Raw genomic sequence first — 14,509 nt, 5'->3', positions numbered from 1 at the left:
TGTGAAATTTCACTTACATGTATTATTGTATTTATTGCTGCTATGGACAAAAGTTGGGGAACGTGGAATCGATTCAGATGTTCGAGTAATAATCAGAGTCGACTCCAAACGTTGAAAAAAAATAAGCAGCGTGCGTAACCGTGTGCGTCATCGCATATGGAAATGAAACGTCATGACGTATTTAGTGCACGCAGAACTCCTGGTTTCTCTTTTGTGAACGAACAGGCCACGAAACCTTTTAAATTGTCGATCTCCTCTGTTATCGTAAAGCCAGTTACACTTCTTGTTTGAGATCAATCTGAAGGTAGGTCATATAGACGTTTTCATCACTGCGTGTGTGCAGGTATATGTAAAATTGTTAAATCATATATCATATGCGTCACATTAACCAACAAGGACTATTATATTGCAGCCCTGCACCTCTATCATTTGCACTGCCTCACTTGTCCATACTCTGCACAAATTGTATAGTCAATGTCTTTATCTTTATTTATTACTTTTGTTATTTAATTTGATTTTGTTTTTATAGCTTTTATGGTCATAGAACCAGCACATCATTATACAATCCTTGTACATGCAGCCTTTATTTGGCAATAAAGGTGATACTGTTAATCTAAAAAATATAATAAAAATAAAAGCCAAGATCAGCAAACAAAAGCTGGCCGCCAGTCCTGTTTCCTATACGCCGGCCTTATATCAGTACATAGAAAACCATTGAAAGACACTACATTGTATAAGGTGCAGTGTTTACTGTATGTGCTGTATGTGTTATTGCGCAGAGAAAACATGACACTGTAATATCTGCATATTACATTCATGATTAATGTAATCACATAATCATTCTCTATAGAGACATGACAGCCAAAAATGGCCTGATCACTGATACATACAAGGTAGTGAAGGAAGTGAAGAGAAGTAACAGACGTGAGAAGAAACCTCCATCACCCCCAGCTGCAGGTATGACAATGTGTATGTGTTTACAGACGTGATTCTCCATTTAGAATTGTCCAAATCAACCAACTTCATTGTAATATCAGATTAGTAGTTATGTTATTACTATGTCATACCCTCTTCCATGCAGAACCTCCTCAACTGAGTGAGAGAGAGGTTGATCTGCAGCAGCTAAGGAAGTTTGACTTGACCTGGCAGTTCGGCCCATGTACAGGTAATAAAAGGCATTTTGTATGCACAGTTATTTTCAGCCTTAAGGGCTTAACATTAATATTTCAGTAGGTTAAATGTAAATGATGGGTTTAAAACCCAACTAATCTGATCCAGCATCCTGCTGAATTTGGTCAGGGGTTTGTTTTCAGGTGAGGTGAGCTTTGAACCATAGCATGTGCAAAAGCAAATGTCCGTACTTTTTCTGATGACTTCAAACCAATCTAAAAACTGACAATGTTGAAAATTGCACAGTCAGTAAACAGGTTGCACTGAATATGTAAAAAGAAACCTGTGATCATGTCACCCTGCTTATAATCATCCCTGTGTATGGGCTTATCCCTTAAATCCCTATTTTATTATTAATTTATTGATCAAAAGGATTGTTCTACAACAGTCAGATGGGGTCTATAACTACAGTCTGTACCTTATGTTTGTATCTTTCACTTGTCTGTGTTTTACATACATTTTAAATTTATAGGGCAGATCATAACACTGATGCACTGAGTAGGGCTTCCAGTCTTTGTATTTGCATGGCAGTACATACTGCTGTATCAATCTGTGTCTTCTTTGGGAACTAATTTTGTTCTCAGGGCAAAAATAAACAAAATATTTGACCCTTTCATTTTCTGAAATGTTAATTACATCACAGCTATGCTGATATTTAGTAAACATGATATCGCTTACGTTTTGAATAAATTATTCAACTATTTAAGAATACTATTTAGATATACTTTCTTTACTGAAAAGAATTTTAGGATAAAATTTTGTACGTCATCATTCATACCGACACGTGTCTTTTCTTTCATGTACACTTGTGTTTAGGGATCACTCGCTTGCAAAGATGGGAGAGGGCAGCTCTACATGGCCTGAACCCCCCACAGAAGATTAAAGACATACTGCTGAGGCAGAGCACAGACCCAGAATACACACACAGGTACTATGAACAATCACTAATATCACAATGTCAACACTATATATATATATATATATATATATATACCCACACACACACACACACACACACACACACACACACACACACACACACACACACACACACACACACATATATATACACACATACATACATAATACACATTAATAAGTCCAGGTTTAAACATGAAACCTTATGCACGTTATTTGTTTTGCAGTCTCTGGCGTGACTACCCCTTGTGAAGAAACATGGGTGAAGAAAATGAGACAAAATGATAGAATGAGAAACCAGTTGAGGAATGACGATCATGGTTATTGTGATTGTTCGTGTTTGAATGTTTCTGTGTTGTTGTTTTTGGTTTTGGTTTATTTGATTGGGTTTTTGTGTGTTGTCTAATTTTTACACTACATTTTTTTTTTTATAAAGTTTTATCAAGCACTGCTTGGCTTCAATTTTTTCATCCTTCATTAAAATTGCAAGGCATGTGGGACAGTTTGCATTAATATCACATCATAAATTCCACATCTCTGAAATCAGCTGTTTTGGTTCATATTTGCATAGTCATGTCACTGAATCATGCTCATTATTGCCATGTAGCATGTAGGTCTAAAAAATGTGTGTTTACACACAGCAAATAAATTCATTTGTATATGCACATTCCCAACCAGACAATTTTATATAAATAACCCTATGTATCTTGAACATATAATCAATCAAATTTTTTATATACCAAATATTTATATTGTTTTATTGCTAGTCTCAGATTCTGTTGAAAATCTTTCTTGGAAAGTCCCTGTGTAAGCAGTATCTCTTAAAGAGAGTGAAATAATATTAACATTTAAACCTATTCTTTAAACTAGAGCTTTGATGAAAGGGTAACATACCATAATAACAATTATTTTGTAGGAAATCATAGCAGGTGCTTCGTGGCAGTTCCTTGAACCATTTTCCTTGAAAGTGTGCAATATATCCAACAATGTTCTCCAGCCATCTTTAGCCAGACCAGTCAGTGTGGGCTATGGGGTGATTCAGGAGGACAGATATATATGCTCTCATCTCTTAACAGTAAGGTCGTAAGGGGGGTGTCTGCATGGTCTGATAAATGCAGGCTTATATCTTTACAAGAATGAATTCTCACAAGATTAAGGGAGTAATTAGCATCTATAAGGACAGATAATTATGGGTGCTTAACTGGGTCAGATTGGCCTTGAGGCACCACGTCCTACCTACTCTTACATGTAGACCATGTAGACAGTGCTGGATATTTTTTGTCTAATATGACACTGGACTGTGTGATTCATAACACTAAATACAATCATGGACAAACTGTATGACAAACTGACTTTATATGAAAATTTTTAGGACAGTCAAGACTTCATCATCCTTACAGTGAAGCATTGTCTTGAGCGTTACTCGGCCTCCTTGATCATGGTTGTTCCATATTTTGTTTTATATGCACGTTTTCATGAAAATGAATGTAACAAATGTACCATTGGTGCATTTCACCTGTTAAACGTAATCAGTTTGAGTAAAAACTGCGTCCCTGCCCTACAAGCACACAAAAAATAAATAAAAAAATTGGGAGGCGGGATTAGTGTTGAATAGATTAACGCGATTGGTCCGCTCGAGGTTCACGAGCTGATTTGCTGCTCGCTGATTGGACAATAGATCCTGCGACAGAAGGCGATGCTGAAAATGTCATTCTGTGGCCTGGCTCTAAATAAAAGCGATGCTCATTTAGACCGATCGGACAAAAGCCGGAGAATTGTAGAGTTTGACTTTATCGTAAGAAACGTCGCAGTGATCAGATCTTACCTGGGAAAAAAAGAAGATGTCGGAGATTTAAATTCGCCGGTGGATTCCTTAATTTGATCATGCAGAATAATCTGGAAAATAAGAGCTGAAACGAATCTTCTGGACTGCTGCTGTATCAGGAACAAACCAGCTGGATAATCATACAGTCGATTTCTTTGCGGAAATATAGGTGATATTACTCGTGTAACGGTGCTCATCGGTTTGCAATAATAAGTGGTGAGTATATACAGTATACTGTCTCTACACAGTTCAGATGGCTTTGCTGTTATAAATCACATACAGCACAGAGAAAGCATCCTCCCTGAATTTATTTTTTACTGTATAAAGCTTTGCATAGCAGTGCAGTTTAATAAAGGTCACTGTTTTGCAATTTGCAAGATAAATAAATCATGGCTGCTGTGGATTAGGTCAATAATAATATTTACATTTTTTAGACTAATGCGACAAACTGATGCAAGGTTTAGTTATTTCTCTGTATTGGTGCATCCTTTTGCTGGGATTCTATTTATTGCTTTTGTAAATAGATCTAAATAGAATAGAATAATAAAAAAGTGAGATAGATAGATAGATAGATAGATAGATAGATAGATAGATAGATAGATAGATAGATAGATAGATGTAACAGGTGCACTAGAGAAGACCAGAGTGCAGGATACACTACTGTTTTTTACCTCTGTGCTCTTACAGCACTTATAATGAGGTTATATCTGCCTAATAAATGCATTCATCTTCATTAACCTCTTGTCAATTATGCGGTTGGAACACCAGGAGTGAGGTGGGAATACAGCAGATATGGATGGGATGTCAGTCCATCACAGGGCAACATACACCTATTGATAGGTTCACAGTCTTTTTCAAACATGAGTACAGATTTGCCTGTTTATTAATTGGCCTATTTTGGTGTTGCTGAGGACACCAGAAAACCCAGAGGAAGCATGGGGAGAACTTGAGGAACTTCTCAGGGGGGTAGCTGAACTCCTGCACCATTTTGCACCACCCTTATATTAAAAACATGTCAAAATATGTAATCACGCTTTCATTTAACCTTAGGAAGTCTATTTTACTTAAAGTCAGGGTTAGTGTTCAAGTCAATTCAATTCATTTTTATTTGTATAGTGCTTTTAACATGGACATTGTCTTAAAGCAGCGTTACACAGATAACGTGTAATGTGAATTTGGGAGCCTGGAATACTGTGCATGAGGTGTTAATACTGTACATGCAGGTGCTGTACTGGGCTGTGAATGTGAAACGGTAGTAATCCATTTCTGGACCATCTACATCCATGTCATCAACTATGGTCATGAGCTGTGGGTTGTGATGGAAAGAAATAAAATCATGTGGGCAGTAAAAAAATATTTCTTTTCAGGGTTGCTGGTTTTTTGTTTCTGTGACAGTTCGAAGAACTTGAAAAACATTTTGGAATAGAGCTTCTGCTCTTTCAAATTGTTGAGCCTGGTTATTTGGTCTGTGCACCTTATTATACTGGCTACTTTTGGTGACCTGATTGAAACATGCAAACTTCTGTTGGTGACTAGAAGTGAGCATGTTCAGAAAAGTTAGTTTTTATGCAAATGGAGAATGACTACTAATTTGAGTGAAGACAATAGAGAACATGTTATATGTCTTCTGATTTGTGGAATGCCACAATGATTTGTGGAATGCTACAACACAGTTGCACCATCCACTGGTAAAAGTAGAAATGCATACTGGCAACTTCACAGTACAGGGTCTGAGACTGGACTTAAGCTAATAAAAATGTTGCATGTTTGAACACACCTTTACCTTATGCACACTCCTATAAGAGCTGCAGCTCCCAGAGCATTTCCCACAGGATGAAAACTTCAGCACAGGATCTCCACCTGGAGATTGTATATCTTTTATTAGTTGATTTTGTAAAATAGCTGAGAATAGAAAATAAATGAGAGCAAAACGAATTAGCATATACACTCAATGAAAGAGTATATACAGTCAGCACCTTATATGTGCATGTCATAGGGAATCATTTGCTGGTGGTGGCTTATCTGTTCCTATACACTGTTGGCCTCCATCAACCCAGTTTATCAATCAAAATGTTTATCACTGTCCAGATGCCATTTGGCTGCTGTACATGCTTAGCAATAGGGTGTGCAAATCAAATGTTTCTAGCCAACAGGAGTTCTTATGGTGTGTTGCTGGGATAAGCTTCAAAGCCATTACAAAACCTGACCAGTTGAGTAAAAACATATAGATCATATCTGTTCACCTTAAAGGTTCAGTAACAACGCAAGATCATTGAGGCTAGTGTCAACATTACTTGTAAAACTCAATAAGGTTGCTGCACCTGTTACACTCAACACACCATTAAACACAGACACACACCACAATGCCTTTCTCATTGCTGTGCTGATGGTCCTTCTCCTGAGCGCATCACTTGATGGACTTAGCATGAGTGAAGCCCAGCAAATGCTAATATTCATGCTACAGATGCTACAGATGTTTTGCAGATAAAAATTTAACATATTTACTGTTGCAACGTGGTGGTGACAGGTACAGATTCAGTTGTCAGGTAGGCTTAGGGATTTTTTGTTTGTTTAAATACAGCCTTTGGGTTAATTGTCTAAACAATAGACACTTACATCTGTAACTGTTGACTACAATATATACAAAATGTGAAAATGTTAGCAAGATACAAAATGGATTAGGCTAGATTAGCTAGCATTAGTGGTGAACAATAAATTTAGAAACTGAAAACTTTTAAGTGATTAAAATTCAAAATATATACATGGACTTTCCATTTATTTTGATGAATATTCACATTCTTTCACTCCAACCTATGTAAACAATATCTGCATGGGGCTACATATTTTTATATCTTAGTCATGTTTTTTACATGATTACATCATATTAATTTAATGACATGGAAAAAACATATGGTCAGGATACAAGAACTTATCTAACAGCATGTGAAAGCAATGTAACTACCACTGTAATAGATAATTCATCAGTGTAAGACATACTTTAGGGGATCCATGCAGCCTGAAGTCAATGCATGATGTAAATGACATAGAAGAATAACATAGCACATGTGCAGTGACGACTGACTTTTTGTCCACAGGGATGGACAATGCCCATACTAAGACGGTCGAGGAGGTGTTGGGGTACTTTGGAGTAAATGAGTCCACAGGTTTGAGCAGTGAGCAGCTGAGGAAGAATCGTGAACGATGGGGTCCAAACGGTTTGCCACCATTACACATACAACAAGAACATTCTTACAGATAATTAAAACACATTTTTGTCTAACTCAGTTTGGTCTTTGAAGTTTTCACAATGTGGAGTATAATGAGTTGCAATTTGAGGCCCAGAAATTTATTCTAAACTCTTCTCTTTTTTTCTTTTTACTGAATCCTCACCATTCGGAATGCAGAATTACCAGCTGAAGAAGGTAAGAAACACAAACTTTGGGTCTGGGGCTAATTAATGATGAGCATTTTAAGGGCTATATTCAGTCTTTGATTTGATTGAAAAAGTATGTCAGTATTCACCAATTCATCCACAATTGCATTATTAAAGTCAGGTACTGATGTAAGGCAAGAATGCCTGTGGAGAAGCCAGGGCTTTGTGCAGGCCACTTGAGTTTTTCGCTCCAACTTTGGCAAACCTTGGCATTTCTTTATAGACCTCACTCTGTGCACAGCAGCATTACCATGGGGGAACCAGTTTGGGCCTTTAGTTCCAGTATATATATATATATATATTTCATTTCATTTCATCTTCTCCCGCTTATCCGTAATTCGGGTCGCGGGGGCAGCAGTCTAAGCAGATTCCCCAGACACTTCTCCGTGTCCAGGGATTGGGCTGTCAAGGCCCCCGCCTTTGACTGCTGCCCAATCCTCTCAGCACCGGTCCCTTACGGTCCCTCCTGCAGGTGGTGAGCCCACGGGAAATATATATATATATATATATATATATATATATATATATATATATATATATATATATATATATATATATATATATATATATATATACATAGCACTGTGTTTAAAGTACTTGGGCAATACGGCTGTTAAAGTTTAAACTGTTCTTGTTATAGAGAACCGAGTTATTTTTTTATGTTCTATATTTTGAAAATGTAAATGCCAAGATAACTCTCTCATCATGCTATTACTGATTGTCAAACCCTGTGTAACTATGCCAGAACACATAATTTTTTAATTTTTCATCTGCAATCAGAATAAAGTTAAAACATAGTGACTATGTTGAAATAGAGTGTTAGTAGATCTGGTTACTTTGGTTGTATAAGTAAGAATAGAAGTCTTTGTTGATGTTTCAAACTCAACCTGTGCCTTCCTCTGTCTTTGTTTACAGGGAAGTCTCTGTGGGAGTTGGTGCTGGAGCAGTTTGAGGATTTGCTTGTGCGCATTCTGCTGCTCGCGGCCTGCATTTCCTTTGTAAGCAGTAATGGGAGCAAGACACATCATAACTGTGATTCTTAATTACTGTCCCCCCCCTAAGAAATGTGCATTTAGTAATCTAATAAGTAGCGTTGTTAAGAATCTCTCAGATCGTGAACATTATCGTCTAATTGCTACAGAATGTCATGACCATTATACGCTGGTGCTCTTTCTTTATTTACTTATTCATAATGTTTTGGAGAGGGACTTTATATGATTAAATTTCATGTCTTTGTCAGACCCTGGCCTGGTTTGAAGAAGGGGAAGGCACCATCACTGCTTTCGTAGAGCCTTTTGTAATCCTCCTTATCCTTATCGCCAATGCCATTGTGGGCGTGTGGCAGGTAAGTGTGTGACAATTTACTTGCCAAAATATGAATATTTGGCTCAAACATCACTTCTAATAGATTAGTAATTAAATAATTGTTTAAACAAACATCAGAATGGGGAAGATTGTTACCTTAGTGATGTTGGATGCAGAAGGGCTGGTTTGAATATATAAGAAGCTTCTAAACATTTAGGATTTCGATGCACAGTCATCTCATTATAGAAAATGCCCCTTAAAAAAGATATAAAATCCAGTGATTAGCACAACTGTAGGAAGCAATACCTTGTTAATAATGGAAGCCAGTGGAGACTGTTTGCCAAACTGGTTCTAGCTGACAGGAAGACTATAGTTACTCAAATAATCACTTTTTACAACAGTGGCGAGCTGAAAAACATTGCACGAAACATCACACTCACACATTGAGCAGAAAATCAAAATAAGTCAGTCTAACCATGCTCCTTTTACCTCACTTATCAGCAAACGTTTCTGTTTATTGGATGTTTTATGCACCATATTGTCAAAAACCAAAGAGACACTTTTGTGTAGAAATCAAGGTTGCTGATGTTTGATGTGACTTGACCTTGACCTGTATCTGCATGGTTTTATGCACTGCATTACTGTCACATGACTGAGCGGATTATTGTATCAATGTGCAAACATACAGGTGTTCATAATAAAGTGAATGGTGAATCTACATATACATGTTCATGCATATATAATAAATCTTTATTCATATTTAGGAACGCAATGCGGAAAATGCCATCGAAGCACTGAAAGAATATGAGCCGGAAATGGGGAAGGTGTACAGACAGGACAAAAAGAGTGTACAGAGAGTCCGAGCAAGAGATATTGTGCCTGGTGACATTGTAGAAGTGGCAGGTAAGTGGAAAATCTGCACACATTATCCTCTGCTGTACTACAGTGTGTTTGAGAGCTGGTTCGGTCAACATCGAACCATAGTGCAACATGCACTAAAAAACAAGAAATAGTTAATTGACAATTTAATTAGAAAAGAAAATACCTTTACAGAATATCCCACAAAGTGTTAAATATTTAAATCACTGCCCCCAATGATGTTCCTGGTCGGTCACGGATCATATAAAAGTGAAACTTCTCTCTGTCACAGTTTTGGTTGGATGTATTCACGCACATTATTTCTTATTTCTTGTTTGATATTTGTTAAAAGCTTCTTTCTTTTCACATTTTATTTACAGCATTATTATAATAGGCTGCATATTAACTTATTGAGAGAAAACCGGTAGTTCTATAGGAAGTCAGACATTAAGCAACCCCTTATAACCAAAATGGCATGATCCTCGTTTTAGAACACTTCTTTTGAAGATTCGCCTGTGAGATTCGAAGTTGACTCAGGCTCCTCCTATTAAAAGATCAAATCTTCGGCTATTTGGGGTCACCCCTAGATCTTACATTCATAAATGATGTCCATAAATCTGTATATTTAACAAATTTAAATAGTTGGGTTTAAAATTATTGTTAAACATCACGCTGTATGTGTTTGGGGATTCTTCAGTGAAATAATAAAAAGTGCAAAAGATGTACAGTGAATTTGAGAATTAAAAATAAGCAACAGATTATTTTATGAAATACGGATTACACATAATCATTGTTTTTATCTCTGAATTTTGAGCCTGGTATAAGGAAGAAGGATGCTTAAGTTAAAAAAAGGGTTTAAGGGTTTAAGTTAAAGTTTAAGATCTTTTATGAGTATCTACAACAGTAGTAGATATTATAGGAAGAGAGCCAGTGCTCATATTCTCTCCAGAACTGTTACATAATGCAGGGTATGCACGATAGCAAAAGTGGATTTAAGAACTGGTACTCTACCACAACTGGTTAATGACGTTTTATTGAATCACGAGCATACAAATCTTCAGGCAAAAATACAAAACGGGTAATTAGCGAATGACATGTAAGAGGGCGTCTCTTACAAGAACAGGCATCACAAAATATCAAGAGTAAGGGGATCAGTACTGTTTAAGCACGTGTTTAAAACTAAGATAGGTGCAAAGAGAGGAATAGTTTAAGACACATCACAATGCATAATTCTTTTTGCTCAAAAATAGTAAATATAAAATAAGCTGCAATGACATAATTCAGCAGTGAGTTAATGCAGCTGTGATATAACAGTAGTATTTCATTTATGTTAGTCCAATCTGTTCATAGACAATTTTTTTTATATAAAACCTAAACCTGGACAGTGTCAAACTGTCAGAAATGTAAATCACGATATAATTTTTTCTCATAACACTGGTGTTTCATCATATTTCCTGACCCAAAACAGCCTATAAAAGCAAACTGAAGGTCTCTCACAGTGAATCTGTCAGCTGCAGCTGGAGAACATCGCTGTCGTGACGTGAGCTGGCCCTTTGTTTGGGTTGAGAGTCGTATCAGCATTGTCTGCTTAGGATCACTATAATCACAAGTGTCTACCTACGGAAAGCCATTAATACACCACTGGAAAAAGATTTTGTTTAAGCGAGTGGTGAAGCATTCCTATAGTTTTTTAGATTGGTTGACTAATCCAGAATAACTGTGTTAATTTTGTAATATTATATATCATGGGATATATTAGCTTTTTTTTTTTTTTTGAGGACAGAAAAGGGTTAAGGCCCAGGCTTGTAATTATTGCCATACTATTTAAGCTCTATTCTAGGAATCCCAGAGGTCATGAATAAAAATAAGCTTGACATCCTTCTTTATGTGCCCTAATATAACCGTCATGGGTTCTGAGTGCTGAGTGAATTCGGTGCTTTTATTGGGTAGTGGCATTTGAATGGCTCCACAAAAAAAAAAAAAAAAAAAAAAGGCGAAAAAGCATGAGAAAAATGTATGTGGTGTGTTTTGGATCAGGTTTGTCTGGTAAAATCTTTTACTGTAGTCAGACTCTTGAACAATGTTGCTGGATTAAACAGATTAAGTATATTGCACACGTGATCCATTCATTGCCTTGCAATCAAATAAAGGCCAGAGTTTAATGTTCCCATGTTTTAGAGAAAGTAACTAATTGACCTTAGATCTTTTTGGACCTGCCCTAACATGCTTCAGGGCAGTTATTTAGCATCATCATCAGGCATCTGTGTGTGCCATATCACTCAGTTGTGTTATCCTGCAGTGTTTACATACCACAGAATATTTGCATAGGCTAATAATTACAAATTACTGCCACCCCTGAAGGCTGTGTGCAGCTACTGGAAATGGAAATGTGCATAGCTTCCCAGTAAAGATTATGTCTTAAAGATTAAATCTTACAAATGTTATTATGTCTGTCTCTTAACAGGGGTATATTTATGCTCATGGCCATGCTGTCAGGCCCTATTAGAATTATAATTCTTGGAAAAGTAAAACCTTTCAGTTTTTTACATTTTTTTGTCATTTTAAAGACATCATGCTTCCCCGGGATTGCTTGGGCATGCTTTTCCGTTTGATTTCAGTTTATATTTTTTGTTAGCCATCATAAAAATGAGGAAACTCTTTATGGACAAACCAATATTACTGGCAATTTGTAGTTTTTTGTGAAATTAGTTGTCACTTCAGTCTCACATCCGGTCCATCAAATCCACGTCAGTCTCTGTTATGTCACCCTGAGGTAAAAGTTGCTTGTGGTATTTTAATGCCAAGCCTCTTCTCTGGTGTAACCTTTCTTTACTGTTTAGATTATAGTGTAATGGTGCAGGAGCATTTCAGATATTTTGACAGCTGGTATCTGATTACAAACTCAATTCATTAGGTTTAAGTCCATTTGCTATGGCAAGTGGCTATGCAATCAAATTGAGACAATAAAACATTTAACTAAACCACTTTTTAATCCCTTTGTTTTTTTTGTTTTTTGTGCAGTGGGTGATAAGGTTCCAGCGGACATCAGACTGACCTCCATTCGTTCCACCACTCTGAGAGTGGACCAGTCCATTTTGACAGGGGAGTCTGTCTCAGTGCTCAAACACACAGATCCTGTCCCTGATCCACGTGCTGTAAACCAAGACAAAAAAAACATGCTCTTTTCTGTAAGTATATACATTCAAATGTAAGAATTATCTTTCTGAATACTATAATCAGGGTTTGAGTGTGTGCACAAAAGTTCTACAATGTACCTGAGATGTTTTGTTAGTGTGCACATGACAGGTGTGTGTGTGTGTGTGTGTGTGTGTGTGTGTGTGTGTGTGTGTTTGTGTGTGTGTGTGTGTGTGTGTGTGTGTGTGTGTGTGTGTGTGTGTGTGTGTGTGTGTGTGTGTGTGTTGGGCTGTACGTGTGTGCTTAATGAAACATCAGACATGCTGTTTGCTCTCACTTGTTTGGAGAAATAATTTCACAAGCACTTTTAGATTTCATATAGATAATGACCAGGGTGCATCAGCCTCAAAGACCACACACAAACATACTCCAAAGCTTCCATTACTTCTCTCCAGCTGAGAAGCTCTAATGGCTCCTGCATGTCATAAAAGGCTGTGCAGTCAGGATGGTAGTCAGGCCACATTCAGACCTAGAAGAAGTATTAAAGGTGCAGTTTACCGATTTGTAATATTCATATCATTTTGAATATTTCAGTACCTTAATTAATCCATGATTCACAATAATGACATGCAAAGAAAAGTACTTGTTTTTTTTTTTATTGCATTGCTCGTCTATATACCTTTTTTTCACATTTGTAAAATTAAATGTTCTGTTTACTAGGAGCATTTTTGTCATATGTTGGTTGGTGCTGTAATGCAGCCATGATGTTTATTAGGAAAATATATTAACAATAATTAAATTAAACATGAGGGATAACAGTCAGGATTTGTTGTAAATCCCCATTAGAAAATGGCCAGTGGCATACAGTCAACACACAGAAAGAATTTACATTGAAATGTGGTAGGTCAATGGTTAAGATGTTGAACTTCTGACTGGAAGGTTGTGAGTATGTTTAAATCCCACCACCATCAGGTTGCCTGTGTTGCAAAGGCCCCTAACCCTCAACTGCTCATTTGTATAAGTAAAGTAATTGTAAGATCTAAGATTATGATGTATTATAAAGCCAGTCACCTTGCATGTTGCAAACATTTTGATCACAGGTCTGTGTGTGTGTGTGTGTGTGTGTGTGTGTGTGTGTGTGTGTGTGTGTGTGTGTGTGTGTGTGCGCGCACATTTGTTGCTGCATAGGGCACAAACATTGCCGCAGGGAGGGCAATAGGTGTTGTAGTAGCCACTGGCGTGCAGACAGAAATCGGTAAAATCAGGGACGAGATGGCAGCCACAGACCCAGAACGGACTCCTTTACAGCAAAAACTAGACCAGTTCGGGGAACAACTCTCAAAGGTAGTGTGCTCCGTTTTTTTTTTTCCACTGTCGCTTCTTTTTCCTTTTGCCTTCTTATGTACTTCTCACATATTTATTAGGATTGATTGCATTTTGACATTGATTTGTTCATAAATATGTTTCCAAACAGTATATTTGTGTCTTCAGATTTCTTCCTGATATATTGATATTGATTATTTTTCTGTCAATTCCTGTCAATTTTTTATGTTCTTATGTTTAATTTCATGTTTATTTTTATATAATGAAGACTTTTTTTTTTTTTTTTTTACCTGAATATAGGTGATCACAGTGATCTGTGTAGCAGTATGGGGCATTAACATTGGACACTTCAGTGATCCTGTACATGGTGGCAGTTGGCTGAGAGGAGCTGTGTATTATTTCAAGATTGCCGTGGCTTTGGCCGTAGCTGCCATCCCAGAGGGTACAGCTGGGTTATACATCATACATCTCTTTTGACCTCTTTCATGCAACAGAATTAGACCCAGACTTAAACTACATACAAGCTTCTGTGTTCATCTAAT

At 37.0% G+C, this 14,509-nt stretch overlaps 2 protein-coding genes across 4 annotated transcripts in view; both read left to right on the top strand.

Moving 5' to 3' along the window:
- The first annotated feature begins 157 nt into the window (after positions 1-157).
- On the top strand, positions 158-2,536 carry pold4 (DNA polymerase delta 4, accessory subunit). Its single transcript, XM_083538889.1, has 5 exons — positions 158-304; positions 853-957; positions 1,082-1,165; positions 1,987-2,098; positions 2,316-2,536. The coding sequence occupies exons 2-5, from the start codon at positions 855-857 to the stop codon at positions 2,338-2,340; spliced, it is 324 nt and encodes a 107-aa protein (XP_083395015.1). The 5' UTR covers positions 158-304; positions 853-854; the 3' UTR covers positions 2,341-2,536.
- A 1,219-nt stretch (positions 2,537-3,755) lies between these two features.
- The window catches only part of LOC310724504 (sarcoplasmic/endoplasmic reticulum calcium ATPase 2), a 29,886-nt gene continuing 19,132 nt past the window's right edge, over positions 3,756-14,509 (top strand). For 2 of the 3 annotated variants that reach the window (XR_014533079.1, XM_083538608.1), the window contains exons 1-9: positions 3,756-4,133; positions 7,009-7,128; positions 7,318-7,335; positions 8,262-8,344; positions 8,587-8,691; positions 9,416-9,554; positions 12,531-12,697; positions 13,833-13,988; positions 14,268-14,409. Coding sequence is in view for 2 of the 3 variants with exons in the window: in XM_083538608.1 (XP_083394734.1) it covers positions 7,011-7,128; positions 7,318-7,335; positions 8,262-8,344; positions 8,587-8,691; positions 9,416-9,554; positions 12,531-12,697; positions 13,833-13,988; positions 14,268-14,409 (928 nt within the window). In the remaining variant the exon portion in view is untranslated. The remainder of the gene's footprint in view (positions 4,134-7,008; positions 7,129-7,317; positions 7,336-8,261; positions 8,345-8,586; positions 8,692-9,415; positions 9,555-12,530; positions 12,698-13,832; positions 13,989-14,267; positions 14,410-14,509) is intronic. The other variant, XM_083538609.1, reaches the window with a different exon arrangement.

Source organism: Silurus aristotelis, assembly GCF_946808225.1.
Source record: "Silurus aristotelis genome assembly, chromosome: 4".
Classification (NCBI taxonomy): Eukaryota; Metazoa; Chordata; class Actinopteri; order Siluriformes; family Siluridae; genus Silurus; species Silurus aristotelis.
The sequence above is the reverse complement of the archived record's forward strand: the minus strand, read 5'-3'. Positions and strand labels throughout refer to the sequence as shown.